General features: G+C 38.5%; 1 protein-coding gene across 1 annotated transcript in view; it reads left to right on the top strand.

Moving 5' to 3' along the window:
- The window catches only part of LOC137641421 (short transient receptor potential channel 4-associated protein-like), a 51,241-nt gene that overhangs the window by 22,348 nt on the left and 6,862 nt on the right, over positions 1-22,031 (top strand). The window contains exons 5-15 of the mRNA XM_068373951.1: positions 1,456-1,609; positions 2,439-2,549; positions 5,356-5,484; positions 6,473-6,589; positions 7,143-7,350; positions 7,590-7,710; positions 8,296-8,642; positions 11,149-11,239; positions 12,180-12,326; positions 14,675-14,890; positions 15,091-15,285. Coding sequence (XP_068230052.1) covers positions 1,456-1,609; positions 2,439-2,549; positions 5,356-5,484; positions 6,473-6,589; positions 7,143-7,350; positions 7,590-7,710; positions 8,296-8,642; positions 11,149-11,239; positions 12,180-12,326; positions 14,675-14,890; positions 15,091-15,285 — 1,836 coding nt within the window. The remainder of the gene's footprint in view (positions 1-1,455; positions 1,610-2,438; positions 2,550-5,355; positions 5,485-6,472; positions 6,590-7,142; positions 7,351-7,589; positions 7,711-8,295; positions 8,643-11,148; positions 11,240-12,179; positions 12,327-14,674; positions 14,891-15,090; positions 15,286-22,031) is intronic.

The raw sequence follows: 22,031 nt of genomic DNA on the forward strand, positions 1-22,031 counted from the left end.
CTTCGGGGAGTACAGCACGTTTTGAGAATCCACAGATACAGTAATGCTCTGGTATACTTCCATCAGGACGACATGGCTTGAGCCCAAAAAACGGATTTTGAGCGAAGCGAAAAATCTATTTTTGGGTGAGATAGCCATGTCGTCCTGATGGACCCGCCCTTCCCTTTCTTCTAAAGGGCTGTAGGTCCCCTCCCTACATACAGTATCTGTAGCACCTCATGTATCGCTACAAGGAATACAGATGGCGCCGTGAGCGGCGCAATGCACGCTTACGAAACGGGAGAGGAGAGATACCTTACGAGCGGCTCTCCTTTCTTTCTCGTTTTCGTTTTCTTGCCAATTGACCCCTTTGAAGTGTTAACTCTGTTCGGGGTGCAGATTGCTATGTGGCGTGTCAAGAATACGTCCTCTGATATTTCGCGATATCCCTGGTTCTTTTATTAGGGATATTCGCTCCAGGAGTTAGAATTCTGGGTACCTTAAGGTAAATTCTCTGGGAATATCGCCGTAGTTATATATACCCAAGGAAGCTACCCTTTAGGAACTTCCATCAGGACAACATGGCCATCTCACCCAAAAATAGATTTTTCGCTTCGCTCAAAATCCGTTTATTATTATTACTACTATTATTATTATTATTATTATTATTATTATTATTATTATTATTATTATTATTATTATTATTATTACTAGCTAATCTACAACCCTAGTTGGAAAAGTAGGATGCTATTTAGAATATAAACTTGAACAAATCAAAATGGTTATATCTCTTAGTCATTTAGACCATCATCAGTAGATCTCTTGTTAGCCTGGATGCCAGAAAACTTGAAATCAATCAATCAATCAATCTCGTTAGTTAATTGTTAATCCCGCATTCCAGTTAGGAAATGCAGAGAATCATTGACTGTGTTGTTTCGTAAAGCAGAGAATTTAGAAGCAGCCTGCTGATTATTATTAATGTATTGATAGTTTTGTAATATTGTACTGTTAGGAAGCTGATTAAAGTGTCCATTTACAGCATTTTACAAGTATATCCTGGAATATTATTGTCTTATGTCGTAAAAATTTATCCATGATCAGTGTGGAGATTAGTTGACTAATTCTTACGGTTGCCTTTTGATACCTAATCAGGTGGAAACAGAATAACTTCAAGAGTTTAAACTAGCAGCAAATGTTTTTATGCTGAACAGGCTGACATAAGTCTTTATATAGTTTATACATTAAATATATCTTTTGATGTTACTCTTTTTAAGATATTTTATTTTAATTGTTCATTATTTCTCATCATTTATTTCCTTATTTCTTTTCCTCATTTTGGCTATTTTTCCCTGTTGGAGCCCTTGGGCTTAGGTAATTAAAGTTATTGATCAGTTTAAACTTAATATCTATAATTTAAAGGTAGAATCATAGGGCTATGCATAGTATGTCTTGTAATTCTCTCTTTGCAATTTTCAGGACAATGCAATTGGGAGTCAGTTAAGTGAAAGCGATGAAGTGTTGCAGATTTTATTTGCAATGATGGGGAGGTCAGAAACCTACACCAAAGCTGTTACATTAATTGAACATCTACTTATTTTGAGAAAATCTACATTGCAGCTCAACACAATTCGTAAGTTTTAACATGTCTCTATATATGGATTCTTTGCATCATGTCTGGCAAATGAATTTTTTTTTATTATGATGGTTACATTGGTTCATTTCTGACGTCAGCAATAGCAGTCGTAGGGCCCGAGCCGATTGCAATCGTAGTTCACATTTGATCTCGAGGTATCGTGGGAATTATTATAATAGTTTTCTTCCATGAAATACCTTTACTAAAATGTCCCTTTATTTATTTGTTTTTACCTCCGCCAATGAAATTGAAAGGAGGTTATGTTTTCACCCCTCTTAGTGTTTGTGAGCAGTTTTTGGGCCACAATTTTAATTGTAGAATAATAAAACTGGCAGGGATTAACTTTTATGCAAAAAGCTGGAAATGATTAAATTTTTGGAATGGCAAGATCAAAGGTCAAGGTGACGGTCAAGCAAAATGTCCAATTCACGTAATGAGCCATAAGTCTGGACATTATTGTCACAGACTTCAAACTTGGTTCATATTTGAACGTGTTAAAATCCACACCAATTAATACATGTTAGGTCAAGGTCGAGAAATGAGGTGCAGCGGTGGAGGTCTGGGCTCTACTGAGTGCCCCTCTAGTTATTATAAATGGTAGTATCTTTAATCTAGTTCAGTAGTGCATCTGTGTGAACCAGAATTGCTAAATCTTGATAAAGTTATTTGCTAATTTATTAGAAACTTTGAATCTTATTCATGTTGTTTCTAAGGATTAGAATGTCAAAGATTTGCACAGATGCACAAACAGTGTATATGAGACGTAATTTTTTTCTCTGAAAACTTTTCTGTAGAATTTAATACCATTTTTTCTTTTTTCTTCCAGCTGGTCTGGATCGGCTTATAGGGAAGCTAGACGGAGAGTTTTTAGCCAATTTCTGCAGTATATTGGCTGTTACAATCTCTGACTTAGATGTGTATGAGAACAAGACTTTGTGTAAGTAGTGGTATGATTGTATGTAATATTTAAAATGATCTGAGAGTAGTTTTTATAATTTTGAAAAGTGTACCATGGTATTTTGAACACCCTCTGCCTAGGTGTTTTAATTTATTTAGATGTCTCCAAATATGTAAACATTTTAGAACTTACCGTTTAGGCAGAGGATAAATGTCCGGTGACAATGACAGAAATAGGTAAGCAAAGCTCCTTAATGATATTTACCAGTCACACTATTTCTATGACCCTCCTCTGAGTTCATACTATTTCTTCTGGAAGCTAGATTTTTATCAACATTTACCCCTAAAACTAAAACATTTCCTGTTTTCATTCCCTTCAACAGACTTACGCCTTTAGTGAAGTAACTATAGTCCATTTCTTTTAGCGATGCATATTTGCACCGACTCGCGGCGGTGCCCTTTTAGCTCGGAAAAGTTTCCGGATCGCTGATTGGTTAGAATTATCTTGTCCAACCAATCAGCGATCCGGAAACTTTTCCGAGCTAAAAGGGCACCTCCGCGAGTCGGTGCAAATATGCATCGCTAAAAGAAATGGACTATAGACAATCTGGCAGTGAATGGGAACTCCTGATGGTTTTTCAAGCCACAGGTCCTTTTGTCTTTTCAGTCTCTTTGGGGCCTTGTAGCAAAATCCTTTTTAAGGCTGCTGCCCATACTGAGAACAGTAAGCACGTACCATTAAAGACTCCACTTGTTGGTTAAACTTGGAAATGTTTATCTGAATTCAATGATGCTGTGTCTCATTTGTGCGTGCATCTACAAATGGGCATATACTTTAGGTTTTTGATTTCAAGAGAACCTTTTATCTACATGAAATCTAGGTGTCATTTTTAATGCAAATTTACTTTTTGAAAAACTCCCCTAGTCTCTCTTCTTCAGATATACAGTAATCTTATTTTGAGTTTTAAGTCTTTCCTGATCTATGCAGACCTTTCTATCTTTAGAATTATTTTTTATTTTTAATTCTGAAATTTTTATCTCGTCTGACTAGATCTTGGATTACTGAATCAAGGCGTAAGATCTTATCAAATTGCTTATTCCTGATGTGAATATTAATCTGTGTTCAATTGCTTCTTGTGTTTGCTGTATTAAGATTTTTCATAGTTCTGACCATTCTTTATCTTCTACCACTTAATGTAAGATATGCCATTATTCTAACGATTGCCATTTCATGAGTCCTGTTTAGTAGTTCATAATTTATTACTTGTTTATTTAGCTTGATCTTGACGTTTTTATATTTTAGTTCTCGGTTTATTATTTCTCCGTTCCTTTCTGTACTTGGCTGTTTTCACTATTGGGGACCTGGGGTTTATAGCATTTTGCTGTAGTGTGCTTTCTAATGATAATGGTCATTATGATAACATTAATATAAGTTCTGTGCTACATCCCCATAGCAGCTACATAATTGGTATTTATAGGGCCTTGCCTTTGGTTTTTGCTTAGTAGCTTTTTGCAATCAATTTTCAAGCATTAATTTTGCTATTTTACTGGGCTGTAAAACTTCGATTTACTGTACCTTTCTCTTATGTTTTACCCAATTAAAGAAAATTGGTGTTACAGACTAATACACACACAAAGCCACTCTAACACCTTCTAAAAACATAAGAGACACCTCGCACGTCTTGAACTATCGACCTAACCGCGCCGGGACTCCTCGCTGCTGGGAGGGAGGACGTTGGTGACTGGTACAACACACGAACATACGCTACCAGGGTCTTAAGCGATGTCAACCAGGGCAGCCGATCGGGACTACAGTCTAGGCCAAAGCCAAAGCATGTCCTTCAAAAGAAGGAAACCGTGGTTACCCAATACAAATGGGAAAAAATAGGAGGTCTGAGTCTTTCGGACACGCTTCCCTTGCGTTTAACTTTTCAAGTTAGGGTTGTACAGTAACCTGGTTAGTAATATTACTACATTCCCTTAGTGTTTTGTGTTAATAGTCTAATTCAGAAGGTCCTCAACTTACAAACTTAATTGCTTCCAAGAAAGCCTAACCTGAATCCCATACCTATGATTTCCAGTTACAAAAGTCAACAAATAGTCGGGTTTCATATGGGGGATATTGAGGAAGGAGAAGATTAATTGGTAAGGGACCTTTGGTAGTGGTTTCATACGCCCCAGTTACTATACCGACACCCTATAAGGGTGAGCGAGCTGGGTTTATTCCTGGCATTCCATGCAACTTTTTTCTCTGGTATATTTAACAGTATTTATACCTTAGAAATGGTGCTATAAGGAGAATTTCACTGGGCGACACAGGTTGGGCCCAGAAATAGATTTTTCCTTCGTCAAAATCCCTTTATTAAAGTATTTCTTTATCTTATGTTTGTTATTTTCAGTTGAATTTTTGTTTGTATCTCCGAATGTTTGTAACTTGAGGACCTTCTGGAACTGATTAGATAGTTGCCCCCTACAGTTGAAAGTAATCTGTATGGCTAAAATGTATTTTACAAATAACTTTCCTCTTATTCTGCCATCTATGACCAATGGCAAAAGCACTAGTAAAGAGGTATTGGTTGTATTGGAGAAACAAAATTATTTTTAAAGGTTTATTTGGTTGTTCAGTTAGTGTACTAAATTATACTGACTTTCATCAAGTTATGAGTTATTCATCATTCACCGATGCCTTTACATCGCATTTCGTCTCCTTGGGGGTTAAGCTGGATTCCTTTTTAATTTCTTAACCTACATCAACTATCTTTTTTGTTGTGATGTTATTTATACAGTATATTACATATTTACAATTGTCATTTTATTTATAATATATGCTCCATTTTATTTTTCAGTATATGAGCAGAGCAAACTGCGAAGTAACATCAAAAGTTTATCACCATTGCGAGATATTAATCAGGAATTTGTTCTTGGAATTTCTGAATTTTTGCCAAGGCTGGTGAACTTTGCTACTAAACTGCCTTGTAAGTATTTTTCAATTCATTTTGTAGACTACAAGTTTTGTTGTTGTTATTGAATCTTGTAACAGTTTTTTCTTTGTATCTGTTGACAAATCTTGTAATAGTTACTTAACCCTTCTACCCCCAATGGACGTACTGGTACGTTTCACAAAACTCATCCCTTAACCCCCATGGACGTACTGGTAGGTCCTTGCAAAAAACTGCTATTTGCATTTTTTTTTTTGCATATTTTTTGATAACTTTATGAGAAACTTCAGGCGTTTTCCAAAATAATGAGACCAACCTGACCTCTCTATGACAAAAATTAAAGCTGTCAGCGCAATCTAAAAAAAAAATATTGCAAAAACGTGCTTGAAAAAAAAAAAAAACGCCTGAGGGTTAAGGGTTAGAAAGTTCAAAGTAGCCTTGGGGGTAGAAGGGTTATTCTTTATAATTTATTTTCTGTAATTATGCTGTAGGCAAACTTGTATATAGTTTAATTTATATTTGCCTTACACTGACCATTGTTGTTATTATTTGCTCTGTATTTTTTTATCTTTTAAAAAGTTTTTCCTTGTATCCGATATCGTCCTCTTACCAATAAGTTCTTCAGTCAATACCAAAGACTAGAAATGAAAGTTGCAAGTATTGTAAAGCTAAATTTAGTGCAATATATGACTGTGTATTTATTAATGTATGTTAGCCGCATTTTTTCTTGAATATTGATTTTATTATACTAGAATTTGCGTTAAGGTCATCTTTTCATTGTTTCCTATGAACACTGAAATAAGTTGAATATTGATTTAGTTGCTGTAGTTGCAAATGGGGCTTCTTCTCTTTCAGAGATTAACCTTATCAGTTTCTTCTTCCCGTTTCATCAGTTATTGTCGATTCAATGTACAATACATTTGGCTGAAGTTAAATAGAAAGCATTTATTAGATATATGATCGTGGTAATAGTGTATTCCAGAACTGAAGACAGTTTGGGAGTTCATTCATTCGTCTTTTTCAGATGAACCTCGCTATGAAGGTCGAACGATGGAAGTTGATCACTGGATGAGATTAATAGAAGAATCTATGTCCGATGTTATTAGTCAGCTGGATCCCACATTAATAGAGTCATCGGCAGGTATGTTTCTCACTGCTTGCTCCGTTATCATAGCTGGCAGTATCCACATCTATTACTTGTGGTTAATCATATATTTAGTCCACGTCACATTGGATTTGAATATTATAGTACATAATGATGCAAATATTATGAGAGATGTCTGGCATTTGAATGAGTAATTCTTGTCCCTCCACCTTAAAACTCTTCCATTATTTAGCATCACAGTTCACCAAATTCAGTTTTTCTTAGGAAAATGGGCTGATGCAGAGTTGTAACTTTTAATTTTTGTACAACATAATGTTGCAGGAATTCTCTAATAATTAGTTTGGGATGATTATATGTGAAATTTTGTCAGCATGCTTGTCTGATATTCGCTATCAAAATAAGTATTTTTAATGTATATTTTAAGCTAAAGCAATCTTCACACATACAACATATTCTTTATTGATGCCATTTTAAGGAAACCCTTTTTTTCTCAATGACAGTTCATGAAAACAATGCTTTTTATTGAAGTATTTCAATGCATGGAAAATATATTTTATGATTTATTTCAAGGAAAAAAAAAATTTTCCAGATGCCGTTGAAAGAATACTCCCCCACACAGTCCTGAATCAGATTGAATCTCTTGCGGGGCCTATGTTACAAAGGGTAGAGACTGTTTATGTGTTAGGTCTTCTTTTACTTGGCAAACACAGAAAGGAAGTTCAAGCTCAGTTGGCACAGCTCAGATTAATTCCTAGATTGTCACAACTCTTTGACCTGTTCATCTGGAAGTGTGAGACGTAAGTTGATGTTGTTTTGCCAAGTTTTATAATAGGTATAGAAATTTAATAGTTTTGATTACTATGAGTATACCCTTAGTTTTACTTTTTGAATTTGGTGGTTGTAATATTATTTTTCAAAGACTTTTCTTTTAAATTTTCTGTACAATAATTCCTGTTCTCATTGTCTTTTAATGTGAAAATCCCTGCACAAATAAAAGTAACAAGACAAAGCATTAAATTTTTGGATTTGCTTACAGGTACCAAGAGCGGGTCAGAGTTCCTGGTCACTTAAGTTCTTGTGAATGCAGTCCCGAAGTGGCACTGAAAATCCAGTTCCTCAGATTAGTACATAGTTTTTGTGACCAATCTGAATACAGGGTACGTATTAGAAAGTATTTTTGTAAATCATTAGGCATATGTCAATATTTGAATGTTCATCCTGAGTGGTAATTTATTCAAATTTTCTTGATCATCTAAGATATCTGCAGTAAATGTAAACAAGCAATAGCATTGCATTGTATGAAACACAAGTGGTACAAATCCATTGACTGCTATGCCTTACTTAACCCTTTTACCTCCAACGCTATTTGGAACTTTCCAACCCTTAACCCCCAGGCGTTTTTTTTAAGCACATTTTGCAATATTTATTTTTTTATAAATTGCTCCAACAGCCTTAATTTTCATCATAGAGAGGTCAGGTTGGTCTCATTATTTTGGAAAATGCCTGAAGTTTCTCATAAAGTTATCAAAAATATGCAAAAAATGTAAAAAACAGTTTTTTGCAAGGACGTACCAGTACGTCCATGGGGGTAAAGGGATGAGTTTTGTGAAACGTACCATTACGTCCATTGGGGGTAAAAGGGTTGATATCCCAAGGCTATCCATAACCTGCTTGCTATGAAAAATAAACGTTAAGAAAATTTTTCAACTAATTTTTAATGGCATTTACTCTTTCTTCCACAGTATTTGATGCTAACCCCAACAGAGTACAGGGAGGTTTGCAGCATAAGTGCAGCTAAGGTGCTTCTCCATGAAAGTACAACCACGACCAGCACATCAACCACTCACGACTCGAGTAGCGGGAGCGGCTCTCAGGGAAGCAGAACGCCAACAAATCAGACACCCACAGTTCAAGAATGCACCAGTAGCTGTCAGTCGTCGACTTCCTTCAGTGACATGCTGCTCACTACTAATACCTCTCCTCAAATGCCCATTGAGTTTCCCATGAATCAGATGTGTTCCGGGTCTAAAGGCCTCCTCTCCAAGATAGTTGATGCTCTCAAGAGAGAAACCACAGGATCTACTTTCAGGTTGTATATGTTTTGTCTCTGTTTTTAATAATTGTTATAATTTTCTTACTGAAAAGTGTCGCAGATAAAGTTTTTTTAATATAAAGGTTTCGAGGTATGTAGGGTATCGGTAAGTAATTTTTATGACTGTCAAACGCACTCATTCTTGGCTCAAATTTGTTGCTAAATACATAGCATTCCTTTAAATCATCACTGCGTTTTTATGATTTGTGATATAGGGTATGCAGTATGGAACTCTCCTGTTTTACAGGATTCTTACGATATTTCATGCCATTAATACAGATATAAAGTGGTTGACCATGAGCACCTACTTCAGCGAGCAGAGCAATATGTATGGTATTTATATACAATGAGAAGGCTTTTGATTCTGTCAAAACTTAAGCAGTAATGAAAGCACTTCAAAGATAAGAATAGATAAATCTTACGTTATGATCCAGTGTAGTATCATGGTGTCTTCTATCTCAAATTCTGTTAGACATAAAGAGAAGAATGGGACGCTTTTGCATTAAAAGAACTAGAAGTAATTATGATAAGAGGTGATGAGGTCCATCAGCACTATGCACCATGAGGACCCTTCCTGAATGGTGCTCTAGAAGTGCTTGGCAAAACATTACAGTACTAGTTAGCTTGGAATTTGAAACAAGGCAGGTTAGGCTATTATCACCGAGTGTCGTCTAAGACTCGACAAACAAAGAAAAATACTGTATATGAAAATCTTATGAAGCTCATTACTAGGAAACCTCAAAAACTTGTAATGATAGCTAGAGGCATTATTATCCTTCCAACAAAACTCTACTAACTAAAGTCTTCTCTAGATTTTCCCCTGAACAAAACATTCTTCAAGAGACGGAGTGAGGACATGATCCCCCTGCAATAATGCTCTTGAATTACTAACAAATTCAGAAGACATCTCTTATTATAGCTAACCTTAATCCCGTAAACCACCTATTCTGGAAGGTTTAGCCCTTCACATCAATATTACTTTAATGCAAGATCGACAAGAAAACGAAGGGGCTGCACTGTACCCAAGCCAAGGTTATTGCCATAACTTCCAGATTTATCTTTATACTGTATTGTAGTTGAGGCCCAATCGTACAGAAAGAAAACAAGAAAATTTTTATCATGTTGTATTGTACGTTGGTATAAAACCAGTCTTGGAGTGAGAAGCATTATGAATATTAGGTGTGTAGGAAAATACTAAACATTATTATTAATATTCCAATATTATCATTTTTACATTTCTTATAGTTATTAAGTAAGAAATATCTTCCTTTTCAAGAACAGATTGTGCTGGATATGATTACAATCCTAATAGGTGTAATGAATTGATATATATTAAACCCATTCTGCAGGTTTGATAGTTGCATTCATTATTTAAAGTATTAATCAATATGGTGTATGCAAAATGCATTAACTAAAAATGTAATCTCCTTTGCCAACGAAGTTGGAAAGAGGTTATGTTTTACTTCCTGTTTGTATGTTTGTTTGTGAACAGCATCCTGACCACAATTTTAATCGTAGAGTAATGAAACTTGCAGGGATTAACTGTTATGGGAGAAGCTGTAAACGATTAAATTTTGCAAGGTCAAGGTGAAGCAAAATGTTCAATTCACGTAATCAGCCATATATTTGGACATCGTTGTCACAGAGACTTCAAACTTGGTTCTTATTTGAGTGTGTGAAAATCCACGCCAATTAATCCATGTTAAGGTCGAGCACATGGTCGAGAAATGAGCTACCGCGGCGGAGGTCTGCTCTCTTCTAAGTGTTCTAGTCACGGAATAGAATGCAGGTAAACCTTCCCACTGTTAGTAAGTTGGTCAGGGCATCAATTTCCCATTGAGATACTACCACTATAAAGTTCTAGGATCCTTCAAGGACTGGCGAGACATTATGACGTTTGATCCCTTGCTGTTTACGTCTCCTTAACCTACTTGCATACCGATTAGTTTGGCATATTCCTGACATACCCTCTTACCTCACATCACACAACACCAAGAAAGTTTTACCTTTGCCTCACTGAAACTGGTATCTTTTGTTATTGTTTAGTCACTATGCCCACATGGTAAAGGTAGAAACTACATCAGTTATGGTAAGCATTTCTACTGGGAAAGGAACACTTTAAATTGAACAAATGATTGCTAAAGCCTCTCTCCCAATATGGCTTTTCTATCTTGGGCTAGTTGTCTAGCTTGATGGTACACTTGGTGATTCTTACTGTTGGTTTGATTCTTTTCTTTTCGGGTTGAATAAGCTTAATAGAAGGGTAAAAGCCATCATAATCGAAGGCTTCCATTCAAGAAATGTCATAAAATTGAAAGAGTATGTTAGCTGTCACCAAATATTTACAAACATACTTTTTATTCATGAGGTTTTATGGATTTCTGCTGGCATATCTTTTTTTCTGATCATCCAGTATATAATTATGAACATTTATTGTCCTATTGGAGGATTAGGGATGTAAATAAGTCACGATGCTTGTGCTTATACTTTTGTGTTTTAACAGATTTTGGTTTTCGCGGGCAATTGAGAGTTACCTGAGAAGTGCTAACCCTTATGCTGATCAAATATTTCTTCTCCGACGAGGTCTTTTAAAGGTATGCAATATGGTTGTGAGTAATTATTGTAGATGATGAAAAGGGAACTGGATATGTACTGTATATATTTTGTGCCATCAATTAAAGGATTAATGATCATTAAGATAGTGTAGTGTATATAGAGGATAAGGACATTCAGAAACTATGTTTACTGAACAAGAAGTTACAAGTTATATCCCCAATTAAGATTTAACAAGGGGTTTACAAAGAATCAGAGGAGCAAAGTTGATGATGATACACTACTAGAAAATCAGGACTAAGATTGTGGACCTGATAGTGGCTGAGAAGAGTTTTTATATATATAGAAGGTCCTCCACTTACAAACTTAATTGGTTTCAAGAAGCTGTTTGCAAGTCCAATTTTGTTAAATTTTGGCCCAGGGAAAGCCTAACCTGAATCTAAATCCTTTGATTTCTAGCTACAAAAGTTTCATATGAAATAGATATCAGGTAATTACAAATGTTGTGTTGCTTACTGTATTAGATGATAACGGCACCTCGTAGTATCGGGGGATATTGAGGAAGGAGAGGACTGATTGGTAAGGGACCTCTGGTTGTGGTTCTAACACGCCCCAGTTACTATATCGACACTATTAGAGTGAGCGAGTTGGGTTTATTCTTGGCATTCCATGCAACTTTTTCTCTGGTATTTTTAGCAGTATTTATACCTTAGAAATGGTGCTATAAGGAGCATTTCACTGGGCGACACAGGTCCCTCGCCCAGAAATAGATTTTTCCTTCCTCAAAATCCCTTTATTACAGTATTTCTTTATCTTACATTGTTATTTTCAGTTGGATTTATGTTTGTAAGTTGAGGATCTTCTATAGTTATCTTCTACTTTTGATATGTTGTGTCATAATATCCATCTGGAACAAATATAAGAAAGGATCCTTTTTTCGGGGGCGTGTGTTTTATGTTAAAAGCGTCTTTCATTCTACAGCATTTAGCCAATTCACTCCTACTTTGTGAAGTTGGGCCAAGTCAAAAGGAAGTACTTCAGTCAACATTTGACTTGCTGGGAGAGCTGCTTAAATTCAATGTAGAGGCCTATCGAAGATTAGACTGCATAATATCCACAGAAGCTAGGGTAAGTCCTTATCTTTAAAATTTTTGCTTTCATATACTATACGTAAATGGTTATATATTTTAAATATGTATTTCGTTAGAGGAAAGTTTTTTATGATTTCTTAATGAAAATAGGGTTGGTTTAAGATAATATAACAAATGCTATAGCAGCAGTAGAGGATTCAGTGTTATGAAGCTTTATCTGTGGTGGATAATGGGGGACGGTGGGCTGTGGCACCCTAACAGTAGCAGCTGAACTCGGTTGAGTCCCTCTTCAGGCTGGGAGGAGCATAGAGAGGAAAGGTCCCCTTTCTTTCATTTGTTTGATGTCAGCTACCCCCCAAAATTGGGGGAAGTGCCTTGGTATATGGATGGGAGTTCTGATTTTTTATTTTTTCTCTAAATTTGTGTTCACACAATAAGCAAGATTTAGGTTAAAGTATAAATTAAAGAAATTCTATATTGGCAGTCATTCATTGAAAAAATAAAAGATTTATTATTTTGAAGCTTTATACCAGCCTAAAGGGGGATGTCAGGGGGAATTATTCTTATATGAATAGTGAATATTAAACCAAGAGAGAGTCTGAAAGAGATCTAGTGCTATTTAGACTAGAAATATTCTGTTTTTCAGTTAGTTTTTTATTTTAAGGCTCGATTACTTTTTAGAGGCCTATATAATACTTGGTTTTCCAATTCTTTTTTCCTTTTTTTGTGGTTGTAATCTTCGCCTGTTTTATGTTTAGAACTAGTGTTGCTTATAATTAAAAGTCCTCCTTGTTTTTGTTGTATATTTTCTCTAGAGTGTAGTTGGGTAAGGGAGCATGCACTGCCAGACATAAAATACCCATTCAACTTGAAGTCTTTAGAGGTCTGGCTTTCTGATAAGCCACAAAATTGGATACAGTAATCAAGAAAGGCCTTCAATTAGAGTCCATGGCTAAAAGCAATTCCATGTAATATTTAGTCAAAATTAAATAGCACCTCTAGTATTATCATTAATCATGTTTTGTTAGTGATATGTCATGTGTAAAAAGGTATAGATTACATTATAGGTATAGACTCGTATAGGTATAGACTCACCAATCATTAATTGGCTGGGTCTCATAATGTAAGTTTTTTTTGTAAAAGGTTACTGTATAGTATATCCATGTCCCCACTTTGAGAGTGGTATTAATTCTTTTATATCTAGTGCATATTGTGGTATGCCTTTTTTTATATGCATTTTACATGATGCAGTGCCATATCAAATTATAAATGTAACAAAAAAGAGCAGTATAGTGTTTATAAAAGCTGAGCAAACGTTTAAGCTGTTTTTAAAAGAACATTGTTGTTGATTACCTTATGCATTTAATAGAATAAAGAAAGAGGATGGTACCAGGATATTTTTTTTTGAATGGTTAAATTGTTACCTCATGTTGCTCAGACACCCTTGGAGAAAAGGAGTAATTCATGTAAATGCTTTTCATATTTTACTTAAACTTGGCTATCAAGCTTCAAGCAAAAACCACTCCATGGGTGGGCATATATAGGGAGATGGTTTTTTTTTTGTTTTTGGAAAGGAATCTTCATTATAATTGTTTTTTATCCATATTGTTTGTTTACTTAAATACCAACAGTAAATTGGTCTTAGTAGTTATATATGGTAGTAAAAGATTTATAGTCCATTTCTTTTATCGAGGCAGATTTGCACCGACTCGCAGCCGTGCCCTTTTAGCTCGGAAAAGTTTCCTGATCGCTGATTGGTTAGAATTATCTCGTCCAACCAATCAGCGATCAGGAAACTTTTCCGAGCTAAAAGGGCACCGCTGCGAGTCGGTGCAAATCTGCATCGCTAAAAGAAATGGACTATAGTATATACTATTCTCTGTTTATTGTAAGGGAAATGTCCTGCAAGGAAATTCTTGTTAACGCTGCTTTGGTTCTCACATAGAAGATTGAAAATACTAGATAAGGTTTACTATCAAATTGAGATTCCTTATTCTGAAAAAATCACTTGGGAGTTTACGGAAGCTGCTCGTAAGGATTTCCCATTTTGGTTTCAATGTATATGTCGCCACTTAGGTAGGTATCACAGTGTGGCTTGCTTGGCATACTTGAAATGTTATTAAAACTTCTTAGCTGCGTTGGACCCAGCTTCATTTCTTTCTGCCTTTTAGTTTTTAGCTATTCCAGTTGTTCTCCACTTGACTAACTGTCCAATTTTAACCTCGTGAGCCCAATAAATCTTGAAAGGTGAATCATTGGTGTCGTTCAACTAATTTATACTAATCCTGAAAGCAAAATTAAAATTTTCAACTTTTGAGCCCTCGAAGAAATATTCATGCTACTGTTTCTCTGTATCTGATTTTATTGGAGCAAAATTTATTTCAGGAAAAGAAGTTGTTTAGATTGGTCACTAAAAACCTGGTTGACAGCAATATGCTCGTTAGATCTCTGGTTTTGTCCAATGATCTCTTCACTCGTGAAGGCAAGGCCGTGGAATTTGCCACAAAATCAAGAACACTTAAGCATGTTTCATCATTCAAACAACGGTTGGATTTCCTGGTCCAATTGACGAAAACCATAAGTGTTGATTCATTAACCCAAGTGAGTATACGTTCAGTATTTTTTATTAGCCTAATTTAGTGGTTGTATATTTTAATTCTCGAGATTACAAATGACTTTCCAGAGATAAAACCATTGAACTAGCGTAATTCATAATTACATGACATTAATTTGTTCCAAGTGTGTGTATTCTCATGCCCCATTATAGTATTATGCATTGACTCTTTATTATGTTTCAACAGGAAAATGTAAGCTGCCTTAATACGTCACTTGTTATTCTAATGCTCGCCCATCGACACTCCGAGTTGCCTCTGTACTTGGATGGTCTCCGCAGCCACCTTGAGCCTCATTTGCTTCCAAACCTTAGGTCATTGCTGCTGTTTTGGCAGACTCATTATCTCCATAATAAGGACAAGGACTGTAATACATTGCAGAGAGTAAGTGTTTTTCATTATTTTTCCGTTTATTCCAGGCAAAATAGATTAGACATGTGCATCAGTAGGAAGTAACTGCAAAGGATAACATCAAAGAATTGAACAGGGTATGTGGTGGTGGCCGATGTGGTAACATCCCAGGCTGGGGTTCAAGTCCCTCTCAAACTCATTAGTTTCTTTGGTCTCTGCAACCTCAGCATCCTTGTTAACTAAGGATGGGGGGTTCGGGGTGCCTATAGGTCTATCTGCTGAGTCATCAGCAGCCATTGCCTGGCCCCCCTTTGATCCTAGCTTGGGTGGAGAGTGGGCTTGGACGCTGATATATGTGGTCAGTCTCTAGGGCATTATCCTGCTCGATAGGGCAATGTCACTGTCCCTTGCCTCTGCCATTCATGAACAACCTTGAAAAACCTTTAAAGAAGAAATGCCGGTGTTAAACTGTTCTCAAATTTTTCAGAATTGTTTTGTATACAGGTTTTTTTACGACTTACTACAGTATTACCTCACCCTGCGTTGTTAATTGGTTCCAAGAGACCTGACGTAAGGCAATTTTCTGCATAAATCCTATTTTCTTCATATAAAGTCATGTGTGTTCTCTATCCACATATTGAAAATGAAAAAGTACTTCTAACTTATTATTATATAAAAGCCAGATGCTAACATTGATAAGCTTCCATGTAAAGTACAATTACAGAACTCTGTCATTATTTTACATCGCAGAAACCGCGTAATGTTGGGTAAAACGACGTAGTGTCGATTGTATTGTTGTATTTGTTACTTGGGTGAACAATGAATTTCAACATGAAGTATGAAGCATTTTGTTTCCAATCAAACATTTTCTGCGAGTGACAAGATTTCAATTAATAGTAAATGATAAGTATTTGGATGCAAATCTCTCAACATAATGTACTACAAACTCATTACTCATATCTGCCTAAATTTGGGTTATATTTTTTAGTGATTGATTTATTATGGAAAAAAAATTGATTTTGGTAATCATAAAGCTTAAATTTGTTTCACCAGATTACAATTTTGCCAGTGTGTTTACAATTCAATTTTGTTGGAATGTTTAAAATGTAATTTTGTCAGAATTTTTAAAATTGTCTACTTTTATAAATGTATTAGAAATCTATAATTTTCAATATTAAACTTACCCGATAATCATGTAGCTGTCAACTCCGTTGCCCGACAGAATTCTATGGAGGGATACGCCAGCTATCACAATACTAGAAGGGGGTGTATTTACCAGCGCCACCTGTGGCCAGGTACTCAAGTACTTCTTGTTGACACCTCCTCAATTATTCCTCTGTCGTGCTTCCGACAAGACGTTCTGGGATACGCTTATGTTCTTGGAGTATTTTCACGACTTTGGTGAAGTATTTCTCTTTGATTTCGGCTGTCGCTTTACTGGAAACTTCTATATTAGCTTAGTTAGCTTTTGGAATTAATTTGTTTAATTATGGTGACGAAGAGAGTATGAACTCTCGTTCACCTTTCAATGGCCGACCCTTCCCTTAGACGGAAGTGTTGGTGTCTAAGAGAGTATAGACTCTCTTTCTTAATTTTGCTTAACAAAAGTTATTGATTTATTTTATATCTCTCCGCCTCTTATAGGCCTCTTCGATTAACTTCCTTTTATTATAAACTTATTAAAATTAATTTTTATATTTGTTTATATTCGACCTTCCTAATAGTAGGCGGTCTTTTCTTGGTACCGAAGTTAATTAACATTGAGCCCGTCATTTCGGTTTTACCTGTTAACATATTATGCTATTTCCGCCACAGAGTTTGAAAGAATTTCTTTGATAGTCTCGTACTGTTTTCAAAGTTGAACTAACGTTTTGTTTTGTCTCTGCAGTTGTTGACGTTCAGAACGTTCAACTTGCACTCTATCGTTACGATAGAGAAAGAATGTTCACGGTTTCACGTTGCAGTAAGAGTAACCGTGTCTAGCGTTTTGTTCATTCTTTCTTAACTTAATGGTTTTGATCCTAATAAAGGAACTTTTCATTTTGGGAAATATTTCAGTTTTTTCCTTTAACAATAATATGTTTTAACGATATATATGATTGGGCTCTTCTCTCAGGTGCTAAGTCAAGAGAGAGAGAGAGAGAGAGAGAGAGATAGAGACGGAGGGAGAAAGAGGAGGATAAACGTTTCATTCAAGCCTGCCAGGCGTACGAGTAACGTCGTTATCGTTTTTGCTCTTCTCCCTAGTCTCTTTAGGGGAAGAAACTAAACGTTTCTAGAGTGTTCTAGTGTTTAGTCTCTTTCCAGCCACTGAATTATCTTTCATTAGATTTTTCTGTTACATTGTAATTCTGTTTTCGCAATTACTAACTTTTGAGAAAGGATAGAATTGCGTGTTTCAGGTACAAACCACTTAAAGTTTCGAGTTCAGTGAAATAAGTGCAAACAGAAATCAAAGTGATAAGTGATTAGCGCAAAGTATGTCAGTGTTGTGCGTGAGGGTACTTCTGTGCGCGCCAGTCGTCCTCCCAGTCCGGGACCTCTTGCAAGCTCCCAAGCCCAGGGGAGAAGCAATGTCGAAGGGCATAAGGGTTCAGCAGGCCTTGATCGGCGCACAGAAGTATCCTCGGTGGTTGTGGGCGTGTCTTACCGAGACCGTCACTCCCACCCGCAGACGATTGAGCCCTTATTTTGCTCGTCTGCAGAAGAGATTTAGGGGAGAAAATAAAGGCAGAGTAACGCTGGTCTCAGGTCTCAAGACCTCTTAAACGTAAAGTCCAGACCTATGCCAGACGTACGAAGTTAAAGTTCAACCCGGATGCAGTCATTGGGTTAGCTCTGACTCTCCTCAGTCATCAGTTGAATGCACTCCGCCTAAGAGGAGTAAGGTTCTGCCGCAACAGATCTCTGCTGTTAAGGCTTTACCTCAGCAGACCTTAGTGTCTGCCGACCCCAAGTTGACTCTATTGCAGTCCATGCAGTCACAACTTTCGGTCTTGATGCGTGAGTGTCGGGCTGAGAGTGTTGCGCCTCCGCCTCCGCCTACACTCCCTCCGCCTACGCTCTCTCCGCCTGATCGCAGTACCACCTGCCAGGCGTACGATGTTGTGGACTCTACTACAGTCCATGCAAGCACAGGTGTCGGGCTGAGAGTGTTGCGCCTCCGCTTCCGCCTACACTCCCTCCGCCTACGCTCGCTCCGCCTGATCGCAGTACCACCTGCCAGGCGTACGATGTTGAGCCACGTGCTGAGTTTGCTGTTCCCAGTGGTGTTCAGCCTCCGCCTTCCTTAAGGCAACCTTTACAATGGGATCAGGAGGATTATACCTCTCTTCCTCCGCCTCCACTTGCTGCTCCACCAGTGATGCAACACTCGGTTGAGGTACAACAACCTCTCCCGTCCATGAGTCAGTCTCCTCAGCTCTCGCTGCAGCGAGCTCAACCCTCCACAAGGCAAGCACCACAACACCTTAGCCTTGCGCCTCAGGAGCCTCAGCTTGCGAGACATTTACCTTGTTCTGCGCAGCCTCTTCCTCATCGCGCTCCGCTCACACCACAGGAACTGGATCTTGCTACTCCGCTTCCGCCAACCGCTCAGCAAGCGCAACCCTTGGGTTCAACCACTCATGCTAGGAGTCAGCCTCCTCCACCCATGCGCCTTCCTTCTGCTTGTCTTTTATTCAGCCTTTGCAGACTGAGCCTCAGGTGTTCCCTCAACAGAGTCTTGAAGAGGAAACCACAACTATTGTTGTTCCAGCTCGTTCTGACTCTGCTGTTCAGCATACCTTACCTCCATTTTCAAACCATATGATAATGGAGGTTATTTGTATTACTTATAAAAATATATTTGTATTCCTTGCAATATATTTTTAACAAGATCGCAAAATATGGCAAAAATATGAATCATGAGTTATGAATGTAAGGTAAATATTATGTTGATATTAAAACCCCATGCAAGCATGCATAAAGCACTCTAGCACTGGTCATGGAATTTCTGAGAAATGTTAAACGCCATGCACACGCTCTGCTTTCCTTACAGCAGGCTCTGCTTACAGCAGGCTCTGCTTACTACATGCTCTGCATACAGCATGCTCTGCATACAGCATGCTCTGCATACAACATGCTCTGCATACAGCATGCTCTGCATTCAGCATGCTCTGCATACAACATGCTCTGCATACAGCATGCTCTGCATTCAGCATGCTCTGCATACAACATGCTCTACATACAGCATGCTCTGCATACAGCATACTCTGCATACATCATGCTCTGCATACCTTACCGCATGCTTCTCAGTCACACATCTTTGGTTGTTGCCAACTCACTAGACTGTCAAGCAGTTTCATAACGTTGCCTTCTAGTCTGCTGCTTTTGCACCAGTGAACCCTCACTGAGAGAACTTAGCTTTTCTAGGATATGGTCCCTGTAGATGAGAAAGTTCTTTTCTCCCTCCTTCTGATATTCCCTTGAGGACTCTGTCATTTGGAGGGAGCCTTTAGCTGCATAACCTCTTATGGACTTTTATTTAAGCATAACATGCTTCCAGGGAAGGTAATGGTTCCACTTCAGTCGCTAATCCCGTCTGTTACCACACCTGCTCCCATAGACCTTGAGCTGTGTTGCATGACATGCAGTCCAAGCTTAGTCCTTGTTAGAGGATTTTTTGTTTACGGAGTCAATGTGTCACGGGGAAGACGTTCAACAACCAACAGAAGTGACTTGTTGTGACGCAGTGCGGCAACCTCAGCAACCCGATAAGGAGTTGTCTGTACGACCCAGACAGTCTAGACAGATTCGGGTTGTCACTGTACTTCCTCGCTTGCCCATGATTGACAGTTCACAGACTGTGCAGCAGTATCATGATCTTGTGTCCGGCTCCGTCAGACGACTGGCTTTTAAGAGCTCCCACAAGTCGTCGCTGTCTGGAGATTTTCAAATGGACTATGGATCTGACCAAGGAACTGGGCCTCCTGGTCAATTTTGAGGAGTCTCAGCTCGTTCCATCCCAGACCATTGTCTCCTTGGGTATGGATCTGCAGAGTCGAGCTTTTCGGACTTTTCCGTCGGCCCCAAGGATCTTCCAAGCCCTAGGATGCATCCAGAGCATGCTGAGAAGGAACCGATGCTCAGTCAGGTAGTGGATGAGTCTAACAGGGACACTTTCATCGCTGGCCCTGTTCATCGTGTTAGGGAGACTCCACCTCCCCCCCCTTCAGTATCATCTAGCTGCTCACTGGATAAAGGACATGACGCTAGAGACGGTCTCAGTTCCTGTTTCCGAAGAGAGGAGGTCTTCTCTCGCGTGGTGTAAGAACAGCTTTCTTCTCAAGGAAGTCTACCTTTGGCTGTTCAGAAACACGACCGCCGTCTCCTCTCGGACGCATCAGACACGGGCTGGGGTGCGACTTTGGACGGACAAGAATGCTCGGGAACATGGAATCAGGAGCAAAGGACACTTCACATCATTTGCAAGAAGTTGTTGGCGGTTATTCTGGCCTTGATAAACTTCAAGTCCCTCCAGCTTAACAAAGTGGTGGAGGTGGACTCTGACAACACCACAGCCCTGGCTTACATCTTCAAGCAGGGAGGGACTCTTTCGTGGAAGTTGTTCTAGATCGCAAGGGACCTACTCATCTGGTCTTAAGATCGAAAGCTAACTGGTAACGAGGTTCATTCAGGGCGGTATGAATGTCATGGCAGATCTCCTCAGACGGAAGGGTCAGGTCATCCCCACAGAGTGGACCCTTCTCAAGAATGTTTGCAACAGACTTTGGGCCCTGTGGGGTCAGCCAACCATAGATCTGTTCACTACCTCGATAACCTAGAGACTCCTGTTGTATTGTTCTCCGATTCCAGACCCAGCAGCAGTTCACGTGGATGCTTTTCTGCTGGATTGGTTCCATCTCGACCTGTATGCATTCCCGCCGTTCAAGATTGTCAACAGGGTACTTCAGAAGTTCTCCTCTCACAAAGGGACACGGCTGACGTTGGTTGGCTCCGCTCTGGTCCGTGAGAGAATGGTTCTTAGAGGTACTGCAATGGCTGGTCGACATTCCCAGGACTCTTCCTCTAGGAGTGAACCTTCTAAGTCTACCTCACGTAAAGAAGGTACACCCAATCCTCCACGCTCTTCGTCTGACTGCCTTCAGACTTTCGAAAGACTCTCAAGAGCTAGGGGCTTTTCGAAGGAGGCAGCCAGAGCGATTGCCAAAGCAAGGAGAACATCCACTCTCAGAATCTATCAGTCTCAAGGGGAAGTCTTCCGTAGCTGGTACAAGACCAATGCAGTTTCCTCAACCAGTACCACTGTAACCCAGATTGCTGACTTCCTGTTATATCTAAGGAAAGTAAGATCCCTTTCAGCTCCTACGATCAAGGGTTACAGAAGTATGTTGGCAGCGGTTTTCCGCCACAGAGGCTTGGATCTTTCCACCAACAAAGATCTACAGGACCTCCCTAGGTCTTTTGAGACCTGAAAGGAACGTCGGTTGTCCACTCCAGGCTGGAATCTAGACGTGGTCCTAAGGTTCCTTATGTCATCAAGATTTGAACCTCTCCAATCAGCCTCTTTTTAGGACCTCACATTAAAAACTCTTTTCCTCGTGTGCTTGACAACAGCTAAAAGAGTAAGTGAGATCCACGCCTTCAGCAGGATCATTGTTTTCACATCTGAAACGGCTACATGTTCCTTGCAGCTCGGTTTTTGCTAAACGAGCTTCCTTCACGTCCTTGGCCTAAGTCGTTTGAGATCCCAAGCCTGTCCAACTTGGTGGGGAATG

Source organism: Palaemon carinicauda, chromosome 5 (genome assembly GCF_036898095.1).
Source record: "Palaemon carinicauda isolate YSFRI2023 chromosome 5, ASM3689809v2, whole genome shotgun sequence".
NCBI lineage: Eukaryota > Metazoa > Arthropoda > Malacostraca > Decapoda > Palaemonidae > Palaemon > Palaemon carinicauda.